The 16,547-nt window shown below is 41.6% G+C and overlaps 1 protein-coding gene across 2 annotated transcripts in view; it reads right to left on the reverse strand.

Moving 5' to 3' along the window:
- Positions 1-16,310, reverse strand: part of LOC112252394 (RAR-related orphan receptor A, paralog a) — a 263,172-nt gene extending 246,862 nt beyond the window's left edge. For both annotated transcript variants that reach the window (XM_024423573.2, XM_024423572.2), the window contains exon 1: positions 15,980-16,310. In XM_024423573.2, the coding sequence (XP_024279341.2) occupies positions 15,980-16,133 (154 nt within the window). In that variant the 5' untranslated portion in view covers positions 16,134-16,310. The remainder of the gene's footprint in view (positions 1-15,979) is intronic.
- Between the last annotated feature and the right edge of the window lie 237 nt (positions 16,311-16,547).

The following is a 16,547-nucleotide window of genomic DNA, read 5'->3' on the forward strand; positions in this document are numbered from 1 at the left end:
CTTAGATCAACATCAAATCTGAGCAGCACACAGCAATGACCAGCCAGGCCAGGCTGAGATAGACAGGCAGCACTGTATAGGAATCTAGTCAGCCATTTAATAACCAAATAATGGAATACAAGGATAAGTGGTCTAACATGCAAATAGGGGAACTTTTTCTCTCCCCAGGTGAAATACATTTATTTTGTTTCAACCTCCATTTTCTTTTAGCCGGAACCGGTGAAAATGTATGCAGACAAAAGTTCTCATGTCTTCGGGACATTTCTCAGGGAATTGGCCAATGTTCTTTATGCTGCATAATATTTCCAGCAGCAAGCCTATGCCAATTGTTTGGAGCTGAAAAGGTGCTCCACGGAAGCCGATCAGCTCTTATATCAAATTCGCCATTATGACCTCCTACCTAGAAGGAAAAAAATGTGAGAGTGAAAGAGAGAGAGGGGGTGAAGACAAGAGAAGTTAGAGAGAGGAGACTTCCAAGGACATGTCCAACTTCCTAATGGAATCTCCAGAATGAAGGAAGCAGAGCTGGTGATGGTAACAGGGAGGGCAGGAAGAACAGGGTCTATCCCTGGAGGCAGAGGCCCTCCCACCACTCTGAGTTGTACAGTACAGAGGGGACAGGGGTCAAGAGCACTACTCATTTCTTGACAGGCTGGATAAATGTATTGAAAATGAAGCTAATTGAAAATATGAATCGACTTACTTGGTCAATTTTGGTATTGTGACCAGATTTGTATTTTTGTGTGTGTGTGTGGGGGGAACACGTACAATATTAAATCTACCACCCTCCTCCCCATTTTACTTAGCTGTTCATATTACACTCTTAGAATTTGGTATCAGGGTTCCACCTGGTACCAAAAAGAGTTCTGCTATGGGGACAGCAGAGGAACCCTTTTGGAACCCCTTTTTCGAAGAGTGTAGCATACAAAAAATTCAACAAAATTTGGTAAAGGAACTGGGTAGTGCACGAGTAGACAGAGAGATTGTTTTCTGCATGGGGCATTATTATATTATTGGGCAACTGAATTTCAGGGGATAAATAAACTTAGTAGTGAATAAATATATTATTCTTAATTCACAATCTGTTATTTTGTCCTCCCTGAATTGCTGTAGAAAGTAATGATATTGTGACAAAGCATTTTCCATATGCCTACAGCCATCATCAAAATACTATTTATATATTTATTGGTAAATCATCAACTTTTATTTGAAAGTGAAACAAATGGCAAACGTGAGGGCCCCTTGGGGGACCATTGAGTGGGCAGAGCAGCAAAGATAGGCGGCCTGACGAATGCTCAGCCAAGCCAAGCTGGAGGGAAGTAAAAGACACTCCTCCTCAAACAACCCCATCGGCTTTCGAAGTAACCGCCATTAGTCAGTCCTCATCAAGCGGGACCAGGGGCTCGTTCCCCCACCGGGCTGAGGAGAGCGGCTGGCCACAATGAGGAGGAGGACTACAGAGATGAGCCTTGCCTAGACCCAGTGGTGTCTCAGCGAAGAGACGCCACATGGCCCAGACTCGTTCAATTCCCAGCTGTCACTGCTGGCACAGGGCTCAGGCCCTTCAAGCATATCATCTGTGCTCGTATGGCTGTTAACCACTATACCCCCCAGCCCTGAACATATCCTCTGGCATAGCATTGTTGTCTTTCTGGGCCGTTGTCCTCTCTGTCATCAGACTATACAAGGATACACAGAGACAATGTTATATCTTTATCCATAACAAGACAACTTGTGAACAACAGCCATGTCTCTATATTTGAAGTGATAAAGATAAATATTTAGAAATGCTGTACTGGTCAAAATGCATTAGTCATTGTTGGAGATGGCACTGATTCATACACACTCTATCAGTATCTACATAGGAGAGTAAGATGACCTCCTGAAACATTCTGCACCGTATGATGTTGGCTGTGCTCTGTACAGAGGAGGATGTACTGTATGTAGTGTGAGTGAGCTGAATGAGACTCCAGTGAGGCGGAGGATCACTGCATTAATCTCATTGAACACTGAGTGTTCTGCTGTGCTGCTGCAGCCTGGAGACTCCCACTGAAGCCAATCTCTCCCGATGACAGAGCAATAATGTCACATGAGTCCAGGTGAGCGAAAAATGGCAGCCTGGTTGATGCCCAGCCGGCTCCTTTAATTGGGTAAAACAAAGTAATTTGAGAGCAGCGTGGGGGGCATGAGGGGATAAATGACGGGACAGAAGGTCACTGCTTCTCTTTTACTCTGTCGTACACGATCCACCAACACTCCCAGCATGCTCTACAGTTAATATTGAGATCCATTAAACGGCAGCCTTTCACCATCTGCTTCAAACACTAAGGACTCGTACTACACTACTTGTTTTTCCAGAAAAGGACTTATTTCATATATTTTTCTTTGTTCTGAACAATATAAAACATGACATTACTAGGCATACTGCTCAGTCATAGCAGGCATTGTTTGTCTGTGTTGTGGTATAATAAAAAATACATCATTATGACTAACCACAGGTACAGATACATTTTCCATTGTAATCATCTCAATATCCTCCATGATAATAGTGCATGTCTGTTCCTGTATTTACATAGACGGTGGGTATAGATAAGCAAGGCTTATACATCCAATTGCATCCTATACACACCGTACAGATGTAGGATCTTAATTTGATCACTCTTTTGTTGCTGAGAATATTCCTGTTTAAAAAGGCTTCTAAAGTTTGTAATTTCCACTTTAAAATATATCAACTCTACAAAAAAATGTCACAAATTACTGTATAATCAACATAATAATGAATATTTCCTGTTGCTGAAAGATTATCTACCTGAAGTAGCAAATTGGCTCCAAATAAGATCCTGCATCTGTATACCTTAGGACCTCAATCCTACGGCTATATCAATTTGAGAGGTGCGCTAAAGTTATTCCACAATGATTACTTCTCTACAACCTGCTTGGTCTATCACTAATAAATAATTCAGGAGATATTTTCAGCTTTATAGGTGAAATAGCAGTTGAGTGGTTTTCAAAGGACTCCTTCTAAGAAACATGTCAGGGTCAAAACAAGATGCCATTGTATATCTTTTGAGCAGGCAGGGCAGGATGGTGCAGCATCAAACTGTGAAGATAACAGTGCGGTGAGATAATCACAGTGGTGCCTCAGGTGTACTGTACTGTACTGTACACACACAGAGGCCTCAGCATTGACCGACCGCTTACACATTCCCAGTCAGGTTTCATACGACAAATACTACGGCCAAACTACTTGTATGATAGCTGAAAGATACTGTATAGGTGGAACTGTATAGAACCTTGACTACTTATGATAATATTTACAAACAGGCATGTGTGTGCATTTGGTATCTTTTTGTGTGTCTGTGTGTGGTAGTGCATGATGTACAGTGGGGCAAAAAAGTATTTAGTCAGCCACCAATTGTGCAAGTTCTCCCACTTAAAAAGATGAGAGAGGCCTGTAATTTTCATCATAGGTACACTTCAACTATGACAGACAAAATGAGAAAATAAAATCCAGAAAATCATATTGCAGGATTTTTTATGAATTTATTTACAGATTATGGTGGAAAATAAGTATTTGGTCACCTACAAACAAGCAACATTTCTGGCTCTCACAGACCTGTAACTTCTTATTTCAGAGGCTCCTCTGTCCTCCACTCGTTACCTGTATTAATGGCACCTGTTTGAACTTGTTATCTGTATAAAAGACACCTGTCCACAACCTCAAACAGTCACACTCCAAACTCCACTTTTGCCAAGACCAAAGAGCTGTCAAAGGACACCAGAAACAAAATTGTAGACCTGCACCAGGCTGGGAAGACTGAATCTGCAATAGGTAAGCAGCTTGGTTTGAAGAAATCAACTGTGGGAGCAATTATTAGGAAATGGAAGACATACAAGACCACTGATAATCTCCCTCGATCTGGGGCTCCACGCAAGATCTCACCCCGTGGGGTCAAAATGATCACAAGAACGGTGAGCAAAAATCCCAGAACTACACGGGGGGACCTAGTGAATGACCTGCAGAGAGCTGGGACCAAAGTAACAAAGCCTACCATCAGTAACACACTACGCCGCCAGGGACTCAAATCCTGCAGTGTCCGACGTGTCCCCCTGAACATGTCCAGGCCCGTCTGAAGTTTGCTGGAGAGCATTTGGATGATCCAGAAGAAGATTGGGAGAATGACATATGGTCAGATGAAACCAAAATAGAACTTTTTGGTAAAAACTCAACTCGTCGTGTTTGGAGGACAAAGAATGCTGAGCTGCACCCAAAGAACACCATACCTACTGTGGGTGGAAACTTCATGCTTTGGGGCTGTTTTTCTGCAAAGGGACCAGGACGACTGATCCGCGTAAAGGAAAGAATGAATGGGGCCATGTATCGTGAGATTTTGAGTGAAAATCTCCTTCCATCAGCAAGGGCATTGAAGATGAAACATGGCTGGGTCTTTCAGCATGACAATGATCCCAAACACACCACCCGGGCAACGAAGGAGTTGCTTCGTAAGAAGCATTTCAAGGTCCTGGAGTGGCCTAGCCAGTCTCCAGATCTCAACCCCATAGAAAATCTTTGGAGGGAGTTGAAAGTCCGTGTTGCCCAGCAACAGCCCCAAAACATCACTGCTCTAGAGGAGATCTGCATGGAGGAATGGGCCAAAATACCAGCAACAGTGTGTGAAAACCTTGTGAAGACTTACAGAAAACGTTTGACCTCTGTCATTGACAATAAAGGGTATATAACAAAGTATTGAGATAAACTTTTGTTATTGACCAAATACTTATTTTCCACCATAATTTGCAAATAAATTCATTAAAAATCCTACAATGTGATTTTCTGGATTTTTTTCTTCTAATTTTGTCTGTCATAGTTGAAGTGTACCTATGATGAAGATTACAGGCCTCTCTCATATTTTTAAGTGGGAGAACTTGCACAATTGGTGGCTGACTAAATACTTTTTTGCCCCACTGTACTTCTGTGAATGGGCTCTATTGCTTGTGTGGGTTTTGTCCCCGGTGCAGCTGATGCATGGATCATGAGGTGCAAAGTGCTCAGGGCTTTGTTGGCACAAGCATCCTGGGATCATCTCTGAATGTGTCCCTGCATTTGCATTAAGTGGAGGAATGGTTCACATCCTCAGTCTAGTCTGCTGTGTGTCTGAGGGCCAGTGGAGCTGCATGCTAGTCTAACCCCCTGCAGGCAAAATCAGGTGTTATCTGTCTGACTGGGGAGACCGCCATCAATCTCTCCTGGCCCTTCTCCTTCCCGGATTCAAATCAGCACATGGATATACATCTGTGCCGATGATGCAGACAAGACTCAAAATGTCAGCCAGTTGTTTACTGTGTATTTGTCCCTGTTTATAAACATATGTCTTTCTAGTAATCTGGAAATCAATGCTGTATAGTGTGCCCCGGGCCACTAGGAGGCATGGAAAGAAACATTGAGAGAATGAGAGAGACAGATCACGAGAGAGAGGGAGAGCGAGAGACAGACAGACAGACAGAGAGAGAGAGAGAGAGAGAAAGAGACAGAGAAAGAGAGAGAGAGAGAAAAAAAGCTGTTGACACTTGTTCTGCCTGATGGTAATCTGATGTGTGAGAGATGGCTGAGAGTTTGGAAGGCACTTTGTCCAATTAGAACTGTGCAAATTTCCACCTGTCCCTGGCAGAGATGAAGTGGCTCTTTGAGAAGACATCGTGGCGCTACGCCAGGTAAGAGAGCCCAACACACTGCTTGTGGAGCAAGCTGCCATTTACGAGCATAGCAAGCCACCCCTAATTAATATTCCCTCACATTTAAAAACAGTATTGACATTAGTCTATTTTATTTATCAAAGTAAAAGACCTGAACTATATAAACACTGAACAAAAATATAAACGCAACATGTAGTGTTGGTCCCATGTTTTATCAGCTGAAATAAAAGATCCCAGAAATGTTCCACACGAACAAAAATCTTATTTCTCTATGTTGTGCACAAATGTGTTTATTTTTTAAATTGAACCTTTATTGAACTAGGCAAGTCAGTTAAGAACAAATTCTTATTTACAATGACAGTCTACCAGGGAACAGTGGGTTAACTGCCTTGTTCAGGGGCAGAACGACAGATGTTTACCTCGTCAGCTCGGGGATTCAGTCCAGCAACCTTTCGGTTACTGGCCCAACGCTCTAACCACTAGGCTACCTGCCGCCTACCTGCCATTTACATCCCTGTTAGTGAGCATTTCTGCTTTGCTAAGATGATCCATCCACCTGACAGGTGGGGCATATCAAGAAGCTGATTTAACAGCATGATCATTACACAGGTGCACCTTGTTTTGGGGATAATAAAGGCCACTCTAAAATGTGCAGTTTTGTCACACAACACAATGCCATAGATGTCTCAAGTTGAGGGAGCATACAATTGGCATGCTGGCTGACTGACTGCAGGAATGTCCACCAGAGCGGTAGCCAGATAATTTAATGTTCATTTCTCTATCATAAGCGTCCAACCGGCCTCAAAACTGCAGACCACATGTAACCATGCCAGCCCAGGACCTCCACATTCCGGCTTCTTCACCTGCAGGATCGTCCGAGACGAGCCACCCAGACAGCTGAAGATACTGAGGACTATTTCAGTCTGTAATAAAGTTATTTTGCGGGGGAAAATGTATTTTGATTGGCTGGGCCTTGCTCCCCAGTGGGTGGGCCAGTCTCCCAAGTGGGTGGGCCTATGGCCTCCCAGGCCCACCCATGGCTGCGCCCCTGCCCAGTCATGTGAAATCCATAGATTAGGGCCTAATTCATTTATTTAAATTGACTGATTTCCTTATATGAACTGTAACTCAATAAAAAAAAACATTGTTGCATGTTGCATTTATATTTTTTGTTCAGTATAATAATCTAATGTAAAATCCCTGTTGCGATCCCCATAGGATTCTATGAGGGCGCTCTGTCGTAATATCTCACTCTCAACAGGAACATTGACCCAGGACTTCCATCTTCCTATTTCTGTGTATCTATTTCCGTCTCCCACTTAAAAATAGACTTTTAATATCCCGACATGCTGTTAATTATTGCTAATGTATTGTACTACATTAGGAAAATAAAGTAGCAAATATTGATCGATAAGACAGATCAACTTTTGTCAGAGGATGTGAGCATGATTGGTGTTGCAAACATGGTGAAGAGTGAGTCCAACTTTCAATCACTGTCTACCACAGATCTGCACATCAGCTTTGATGGAACCTCATGCTCTAGCAGCACCCACTCTATCTTAACGCACCTCCTACAGCAATCAATCCACACAGACAATAATCATATATTCATTAGTGGCTTATTCATATTTAAAATCAGTTTTTTTAAATAACAAAGGGACAAATGTCCTCTTTATTCTTTCTGAGAAAGATTGTCATACTTTTTTGGATGATGAAAATGGAACAATTGGGATAAGAATTATTGTCAACATAAGTGGAGAATTAGAATAAATTTTGTTTATTGTCATTGTCTCTTAGTAAATGGGTGGAGTGCATATGAAACTGTAGCTTGGTTGTATGTTTACAGTATCTTATATCAAATGCAGTGTTTGTCTATGAAATAAATATAAATGTGCTAGAAACATGCAGAGGGCCTCTAGCCTTGGAAAAAAACAAGTGCACATGAATGCCAAGTCTCACAATTAGGAAGTAGTCGTTATGGAGGAAGCCTGAAGGGTCAGTAAAAGGCACGTCTTTGGACAATATGCTCCAGACACCTGTGTGATATTTAAATAAGAATAAGCTAATAGTTTCACATCCAATGTGATTGAACATGATTAATACTTTTGGGTATTGTTTAACCACTCAAGTCCATTGGCATTCTGTAATTGGTGAAAAAAGATGGAGAGATGGGTTCCAATATTAATAATTAGTTGGTTCTGCTCTCTAAAAAATTCTGTCCAACCTCGCCAGATTTTAATCAAACGCTGAAAATAGTAGCTGATTGTAATCGGCACTCAGAAGTCACCAGGGGTGTTTGAAGAATCCGTCAAGCCTGAGAGTGGCGCTAATTCGATTAAGTGGCAGCAGTACCTGCAGGGAATGAATCTGTATCTCTCTCTTTTTGATTCAGATACAAGATTAGGTCTCGCTTGTTACTCCAATATAAATACTCAAGCCAATGAAAATGACATTGATTTTCAAGTTGTTCATATTTTGTCTCAAAAAGTGACAAATAAACTTTGTTTAAATGTGTAATACTCCAGTGTCTACTTGACAAAAGTGAACCAAAAGCACGTTAATTAAAGGCTGAAACAATTGAATTCAAATTAATTATTCACATTACCTTAGCCCTTCTGTTAGAACCACAGCCCTGAAAAATTGAGGCTGTTCTGAGGGCAAAAGGGGGTGCAACTCAATATTAGGATGTTTTGTACAGTCAGTGTATATTACATACAACATAGCTGCATACTAAAGAAGCAACGCAAACATAGTTTGGTTTCAAGGAACTTGGGAGGTCGCATTATCCTAAACCCCCACAAATAAAGTGCAGTAAACACACACAAACCTACAAACACATAGAACACAATATGCAAAGAAGCAACTAAACTGGTGTATTCAGACAAATAAAATGTCAAGTCAAGTTCCAGAAAATGTCTACTAAATTTGCTTTAACAACCATGTATAATACATTTTGTGAACGGACATTTGAAGATGAAAACCTGAGACAATATCGCACAAATATTGCAAAAATATCCACAATCTCCATCCATTTAAAAAGACAGTTGGAGGATCAACATGACTTTCACCTCAGACTCAGTGGTGTGCAGTTTTCTACCGCTACATAGACAGGCTATATTTTGCATTTATTTTCTGTCTGAATTCACAGTCGTCCAACATAGTCCTTACAACACGGGACAACATGAGAGACATTTCACCAGAATAACAACAGCTAAGGGACTCTTGGGGGTGTTCTGCTCAAATACCACAGGTTTTACACTGTTACCTCTTGCTGTTTTAAAATACAGCACACGCACGTCAGGCCTGGGAAAGGCTCTATGGCGCTCTGCATTTCAAGTGTTCAACACATGTTGGTGCTCCACTCGCTATATTAGGAATAATATATGTGACTTTGCTTGAACTGTTTTTTTGCATGCATGTCCAATTCACGTAAAACTTATGAAAAGACAAGTGTGAATATGGTGCAATGGTAGATTTTCACAAACTGCACAAAGACTTGATTACTTTCAGGTGATAGGAATTCGAGTTCATACCAATGTTGGATTGTTCATTGATCATAAGCCCTTGAAAACGTTCTCACTGAAAGAAACCTCACCTACCTTTTCAACTTCTGTACACTCTCCAGACCAGTAGAGCTGCTAAGGACTTGGCTTGGATGTGTCATAAGAATTCCATTGAGTGATCCCATATCCTCTACTCACCACCTCCCTCTCCCACGAGGCCTCTTCAGAGGGGTCCACTTCATATACTGCAGGGACATGCTATACAACAGCACTGCTTAGGTCACAGTGTGCAGCATTAAATATAGACTCCTTTAACACCCTCCAATAATGCATCTGGAGTATTTCAGTTCATTACTATTCAAACTTTCTATCTCAGATATTAACTTCAGTAAATGGGCCACAGATCAGAGCTGACGCTCACCGCTGGAGATTTCACATCAAATCTGCTTCTAGTCACCAGCCGAGACTTCCTTGCCAGCCCCAGTTGAGCCACTGCTGACGCGGACTCCAAAGAAAAACTGTCCCACAAGGACAAAACTTTCAGTGAAGTTTAAAAGCCAATAAATTATGTTTCGTCAATAATGTAAATTGGGGCAAGCGATGGATTAACTTTGTTAATAAACTTTTGAATAGAAACAAATTATCAAACTTCATAGACCTAGCTTTTTCTCCTCAAATAACATAACCTGTAGGCCTACTTGGTACAAACAGAATAAGTTCTATAGAGCATCAATATCAAACACTCAAAGCTATCAAATACGTGTGAAGTTTGGAGCAATAACTCCAGATGTTTAGGCTTAACCAAAAAAACACATTTTGGTCCCTTAGTCCATTGTTGATATAGTCCCTAAATGTTTTTCCTAAATGTCAGCAATCAAGTTTTCAAGATATAGAACTTTAAAAATACAGAAATACAGCCAGTATGATGCATTTTGCGTTTTGGGACACCTCACACTCCTGGAAGTATTAACAAAAGCAAGAGACAGAGACCATTATTTTGTCAAGGTCTATCTGCCAAAAAGAAAGACACAAACGAGTTGCTCTCCAGGATGTGCCCTGGCTGTCCGCATGGTGGCTACCTGCTGCTTGGCCCTCCTCATCGAGCAGAGAACCGTAATCCAGCTGGTATTTGAGAATGTCACAGCTTCACTTACGCTGCTGTCCAACGGGGTAGTGTGAGCACTGTGCCAGCTTCAGGCTTTCACAGGCTTTGTGCAGAACCTTGTTTAGAGGCCTCTGCTCCCCCGTGAGACATCCATCTTCTGTCAGCACAGAGTAAACACATGCCACAACTCCAGCCCACAGGGCTCCCTCCGTCCGCAACATAGAACCAATCGGCTGACTGTGGAGGTGAAAGTCCCCTTAAATGTTCAGAAAGGGAAAACCATACCATGACGTGGTTATTTTGGACCAACAATGTTAAGCCAAAGAAAACTGCATACGGAATGGTACCTAGAGTTGAAGTTGGAAGTTTACATACACTTAGGTTGGAATCATTAAAACTCAGTTTTCAGCCTCCCAGGTGGTGCAGTGGTCTAAGGCACTGCATCCCAGTGCTAGCTGTGCCACCAGAGATTCTGGGTTCGAGCCCAGGCTCTGTTGTAGCCGGCTGGGAGGCCCATGGGGCGGCACACGATTAACCGAGTGTTGTCCGGGTTAGGGAGGGTTTGGCCGGCAGGGATAACCTTGTCTCATCGCGCACTAGCGACTCCTTTGGCGGGCCAGGTACAGTGCACGCTGACCAGGTCACCAGGTGTATAGTGTTTCCTCCGACACATTGGTGCGGCTGGCTTCCGGGTTGGATGGGCATTGTGTCAAGAAGCAGTGCGGCTTTGTTGGGTTGTGTTCCGGAGGACGCATGGCTCTTGACCTTCACCTCTCCCGAGTCCGTACGGGAGTTGCAACGATGAGACAAGACTGTAACTACTACCAATTGGATTCCATGAAATTGGGGAGGAAAAAGGGGTCAAATTGAAAAAATTATTATTAACTCAGTTTTCAACCACTCCGCAAATGTCTTGTTAACAAACTATAGTTTTTGTAAGTCGATTAGGACATCTACTGTATGCATGACACAAGTAATTTTCCCAACAACTCTTTACAGACAGATTATTTCACCTATAATTCACTCTATCACAATTCCAGTGGGTCAGAAGTTCACATACACTAAGTTGACTGTGCCTTTAAACAGCTTGGAAAATTCCAGAAAATGATGTCATGGTTTTAGAAGCTTCTGATAGGCTAATTGACATCATTTGAGTCAATTGGAAGTGTACCTGTGGATCTACTTCAAGGCCTACCTTCAAACTTAGTGCCTCTTTGCTTGACAACATGGGAAAATCAAAAGAAATCAGCCAAGACCTCAGAAAAAAAATAAAGTCTGGTTCATTCTTGGGAGCAATTTTCAAACGCCTGAAGGTACCACGTTCATCTGTAAAAACAATAGTATGCAATTATAAACACCATGGGACCACGCAGCCGTCATACCGCTCAGGAAAAAAACGCATTATGTCTCCTAGAGATGAACGTACTTTGGTGCAAAAAGTGCAAATCAATCCCAGAACAACAGCAAAGGACCTTGTGAAGATGCTGGAGGAAACAGTTACAAAATTATCTATACCTATAGTAAAACGAGTCCTATATCGACAAAGGCCGCTCGGCAAGGAAGAAGCCACTGCTCCAAAACCGCCATTAAAAAAAGCCAGACTACGGTTTGCAACTGCACATGCGGACAAAGATTGTACTTTTTTGGAGAAATGTCCTTTGGTCTGATGAAACAAAATTAGAACTGTTTGGCCATAATGAACATCTTTATGTTTGGAGGAAAAAAGGAGAGGCTTGCAAGCCGAAGAACACCATCCCTTCCGTGAAGAGCGGGGGTGGCAGCATCATGTTGTGGGGGTGCTTTGCTGCAAGAGGGACTGGTGCACTTCACAAAATAGATGGCATCATGAGGTAGGAAAATGATGTGGATATATTGAAGCAACATCTCAAGACATCAGTCAGGAAGTTAAAGCCTGGTCGCAAATGGGTCTTCCAAATGGACAATGACCAAATATTAATTGAGTGTATGTAAACTTCTGACCCAGCTTGAATGTGAGGAAAGAAATAAAAGCTGAAATAAATAATTCTCTCTACTATTATTCTGACATTTCACATTCTTAAAATAAAGTGGTGATCCTAACTGACCTAAGACAGAGAATTTTTACTGGGATTAAATGTCAGGAATTGTGAAAAACTGAGTTTAAATGTATTTGGCTAAGGTGTATGTAAACTTCCGACTTCAACTGTATGTAGAAAGTGTCTAAGGCGTTGTATAACTTCAGCCTGCATGACAGACAGGAAACAGCTAACAAAGTTTGAGATAATAGGTAAGCCACCCTGCACAATCATCTGCTTTTGTGTGATATCGTTACATTGAGCTCTGTGCAAATATTTATGACTGTATCACTGTCCTACCGAAAAAATATACCTGCTGGAGTAAGCCTGTGTAACCGGTGTGAAGTGGCTACTAGTTAGCGGTGTGCCCTAGTATTGTTTCAATCGGTGACGTCACTCGCTCTGAGACCTTGAGGTAGTTGTTTCCCTTGCTGTGCAAAATTAGGGCTTTGATGGAGTGATAGATAACAATGCTTTGAGGGTGATTGTTGTTAATGTGTTTAGAGGATCCTTGGTTCGAGACCAGGTTGGGGCAAGGAGAGGGATGGAAGCAATACTGTTACACCTGTCTGTCATTCCCTATATGAGGGCTTTTATAATGTTGCAGTAAGGAGAAAACAAAATGATGTTATCTGGCATGCCAACTGATATGTTACTGGGGAAGTCCTGAACAGACGGCAGAAAATGATGTTACAACGGCACAGCACATTATGAATGAATATTAAAATCACATCTAAAGCCTGAGCTACAAGCATGCACCACAGTCATCACTACCCATAACATGATACCTTAGTCTTAACAGTTCAGAGCAGAGTCTCCATAGTGAGGTTATGTGTGTGTACACACACACACACACACATCAGAATCTGAGGCTCATTCAAGGATAAACCGTGCAGAGTTTTGGACTGGGCATCATCACATCTGCAGCTTCCCTGAGTAACTCTGAGGCTTCATCCGGAGGCTGTCAATTTACATAACAAGCCATTAATATTGATTGTTTCCGAATTTGCTCCTCACGAACTGAGGGATCCTGCAATATGAAAACAACACCCTTCTTTCCACTAATGATATCCACAGACCTCCCAGGCCCATTCTCTGACCCACTCAAGCCTTCCAGCACAGCTTCTGCTGAAGTAAGCCTTTCCTATAGGGTATTAGTGCTCAGGGTTAAAACAGTAAATGTGCATCCTCCTCAATACACGGATGTGAAAAGGGAAAGGGTTCCTCAGTAAACGGCTAAGCGTCTGCAGTGTCTGATCCCAGCACTGTAATCCTGGAAATGCTTTACTTGGCATTTTTATTGTTTCACTTTTTTTTGTGATCTCATATTGGATTGTGCCACCAACCAATAGCAATAAGAAATATTTCTAATCAATTCATGTATAGTGGACAAAATACCTAACAATGTTTCAGTTTCTATAAAAGCAATGTTTGAAAAAAGAAGCCTCTAGAACTGGGTTTCCCAAACTCGGTCTTGCCCTAGCACGACACAGCTGATTCAAATAATCAAAGCTTGATGATGAGTTATTTGCAACAGCTGTGTAGTGCTAGGGCAAAAACCAAAACCGGCACCCGGGGTGTGTGGGTGGGGCACCTACCCAGACCGAGTTTGGAATCACAGAAACCACACAAAAAGTGTTGATAATTGAAAAATCTTACTTTAGGATTTTATCATATTTGTTAGAATTATTATTAAAAGAAACAGCTGGGGAAGAATAATAATGCAGAAACATTTTTTTATTTGCCTGTTATTGAAAACTTGTTGAAGTGCTACAGGATAACTTTTGCCAGCATACCAAGGATATTCAAGGGAAGTATATATGTTTTATTACTTGACAGACATGCGTGTTTCTATGTTTTGTGGTAAAAAAAAAGATAGAGGAAGATTTGTGTTTCCAATGACATCATCAACCAATTAGTAGACAATTAGTTGGCAATGCCTACTCATAATTGGTTAAAACCCCACAATGCACACTGATGATGTCATTGGAAACATTTATCTTCCTCTATCTTTTTTACCACAAAACCTAGAAACACACAACGATAAATATGAAGTTGAACATTTTGGAAATGTCCCTTTAACTCAAGCATTCTGAATGAGGCTTGTCCCACTGAACATGCATTTTTTTTACCCATTCAAGCATTACATAACAGAGCAAAGGCATTCTTTTTCCTGTCTTCCTCTTCCAGACACTTTAATCCAATGCATAAATGGGTGGGGGTGAATATGGGTCAGCAGGTTAGGAGCGTCTAGAAGCCAGACCTCTTCATAAAACAGCCATGAGATCAACCTAAAAAGCTTTTGTCCAAAATGCCTTTATAACTACCTGCCTTTGCCGGGTATTACATAACGGAGCACTGGCTGGGATCTACCAAGTTTGTTTAATTTAGTACTATCTCTTCTTCACACAAATCATGATCTTATGCAGCTGGAATGAGTAGTGTTAAGAACCATTAGCCTACACATGTCTTGACCTCAGGAGTCAAGAACTCATCCACAAAGTGAAATAATATTTAATGATTTTCGCTTTCTCTCTCTCTTTCAGTGCGCGCCTCTGTTCATGGCTAAACCTGTTACATAACCAGCTTACATTCCACATTCACCATATCACACTCTAAACATAGGCTACCCCTTCCGCAGAGGAAATGTGCTCATGCAAACAACAGAGCAATGAATACACTGACATGTCTAATATGTAATTTAGTGTCATAATAGCAGGTGAATATACTGTACTTTTGAGTATTATTATATTCCATTTAACTTGGATGAACTAAATTGAATGGAAGCTGTCTAGAGGGGGTGTGGCTAAATACTGTCTGTACTGTACAACACGGACGGTACTCAATCTCGCATATTCGTAATACATGTATACGGGACCAACACAATAAAATCATTTCTTTGATCAATTATCACAGTGTCCACTGTCCATCATGTCCACCATCAGGCAATTGTCAACCCTTCATTTCTGTCCGCTACAATGTATCAGATCTGGCGCGCACACGCAAGGCAAGGTAAATCAAATTCCTGCTGCTGATGCGTCTATATCACACACACACACACACAATTACAGACTATCTATTCTGTAGCCTGTCACTTCGAAACAAATACGACCATAAAATACATGTCGCTTTTAAAGTTGAAGGCACTGGTGGTCGATAGCATACAGTTTCCCAAAGTTCACTTGTCTTTAGCACCATTGTGTAGCCTGATACACGTGTACTACGATAATATAGCTAGTTGCCGTGCTTGCGTTTTAAGGCAATTGTAATCGACCTGTTTAATACACTATCTTAACTATAACTGTTTTATTCAGAGTTTGATTTGTCTCACAATGACACATCAACCGACAACGGTTGGACCTGTCAGTTCTCAGTTGTGCTTGAACACATAAGGCAACACAGAAGCAACTCTCTCATCATAATAAATATGGTAAACATTAAAAATGCAGCGCAATAAGAATACATCTTATGTTCCGGGTGGTTTTAAACATTTAGTTATACACATGGTTTATTTGAGACCTCCGTAATTTAAATTCTCCATATAAAGAATTCATTTTGAAGTTTGATGCATCAAATCGGTAATCAATCAATATTTCTCGTGATGTGAGATGTCGGCCTCTTACCTCTGTTGGTGCTTGAACAGGTCTGCCTTCGAACAGGGGCTGGATGGTCCGCTTTTCGGAGCGTCTCCAGGTTTACCGGGGTTTCCCTGGCCGGGGTAGCCGGCTCGGAGGCGCTGTTGGCCGGGTCGCTTGCTGGATCTGGAGGGGACTCCATGTTGAATTTCAGATTTACTGTTAAACTATTGCTAGTTTTTCAGGACAAGTCTCTATGATTTGTGAGCTCCGAGAGTCCGTTTAGCTATCTATATTATAGTAGAACTAAGAAATGAGAAAATGCGAGTGTGTCAAGAGGTGGGTGTGTTGGTTTGATTGTCCACCGGCAGCGCTAGAGAGAGCTTCAGTCATAGGCCTACAACTGAAAAGGGAGAGGTTGTCAATAGCCGATGAATAGATGTACCGTAAGTAGGCTAGTTAGTGCCTGCGAGTTTAGTTCATGTGATAGCAGTTTGATGCAGCCAACTCGCGTTTCTATTAAGTTTATCATCCCAATTTTCATTTTACAGGATAAAGTCTGATTGTAGGCTATAGTCTATCATCACTGTGTTCAAACATCATAATGTGTATATAG

Source organism: Oncorhynchus tshawytscha, linkage group LG06 (assembly GCF_018296145.1).
Source record: "Oncorhynchus tshawytscha isolate Ot180627B linkage group LG06, Otsh_v2.0, whole genome shotgun sequence".
Lineage (NCBI taxonomy): Eukaryota > Metazoa > Chordata > Actinopteri > Salmoniformes > Salmonidae > Oncorhynchus > Oncorhynchus tshawytscha.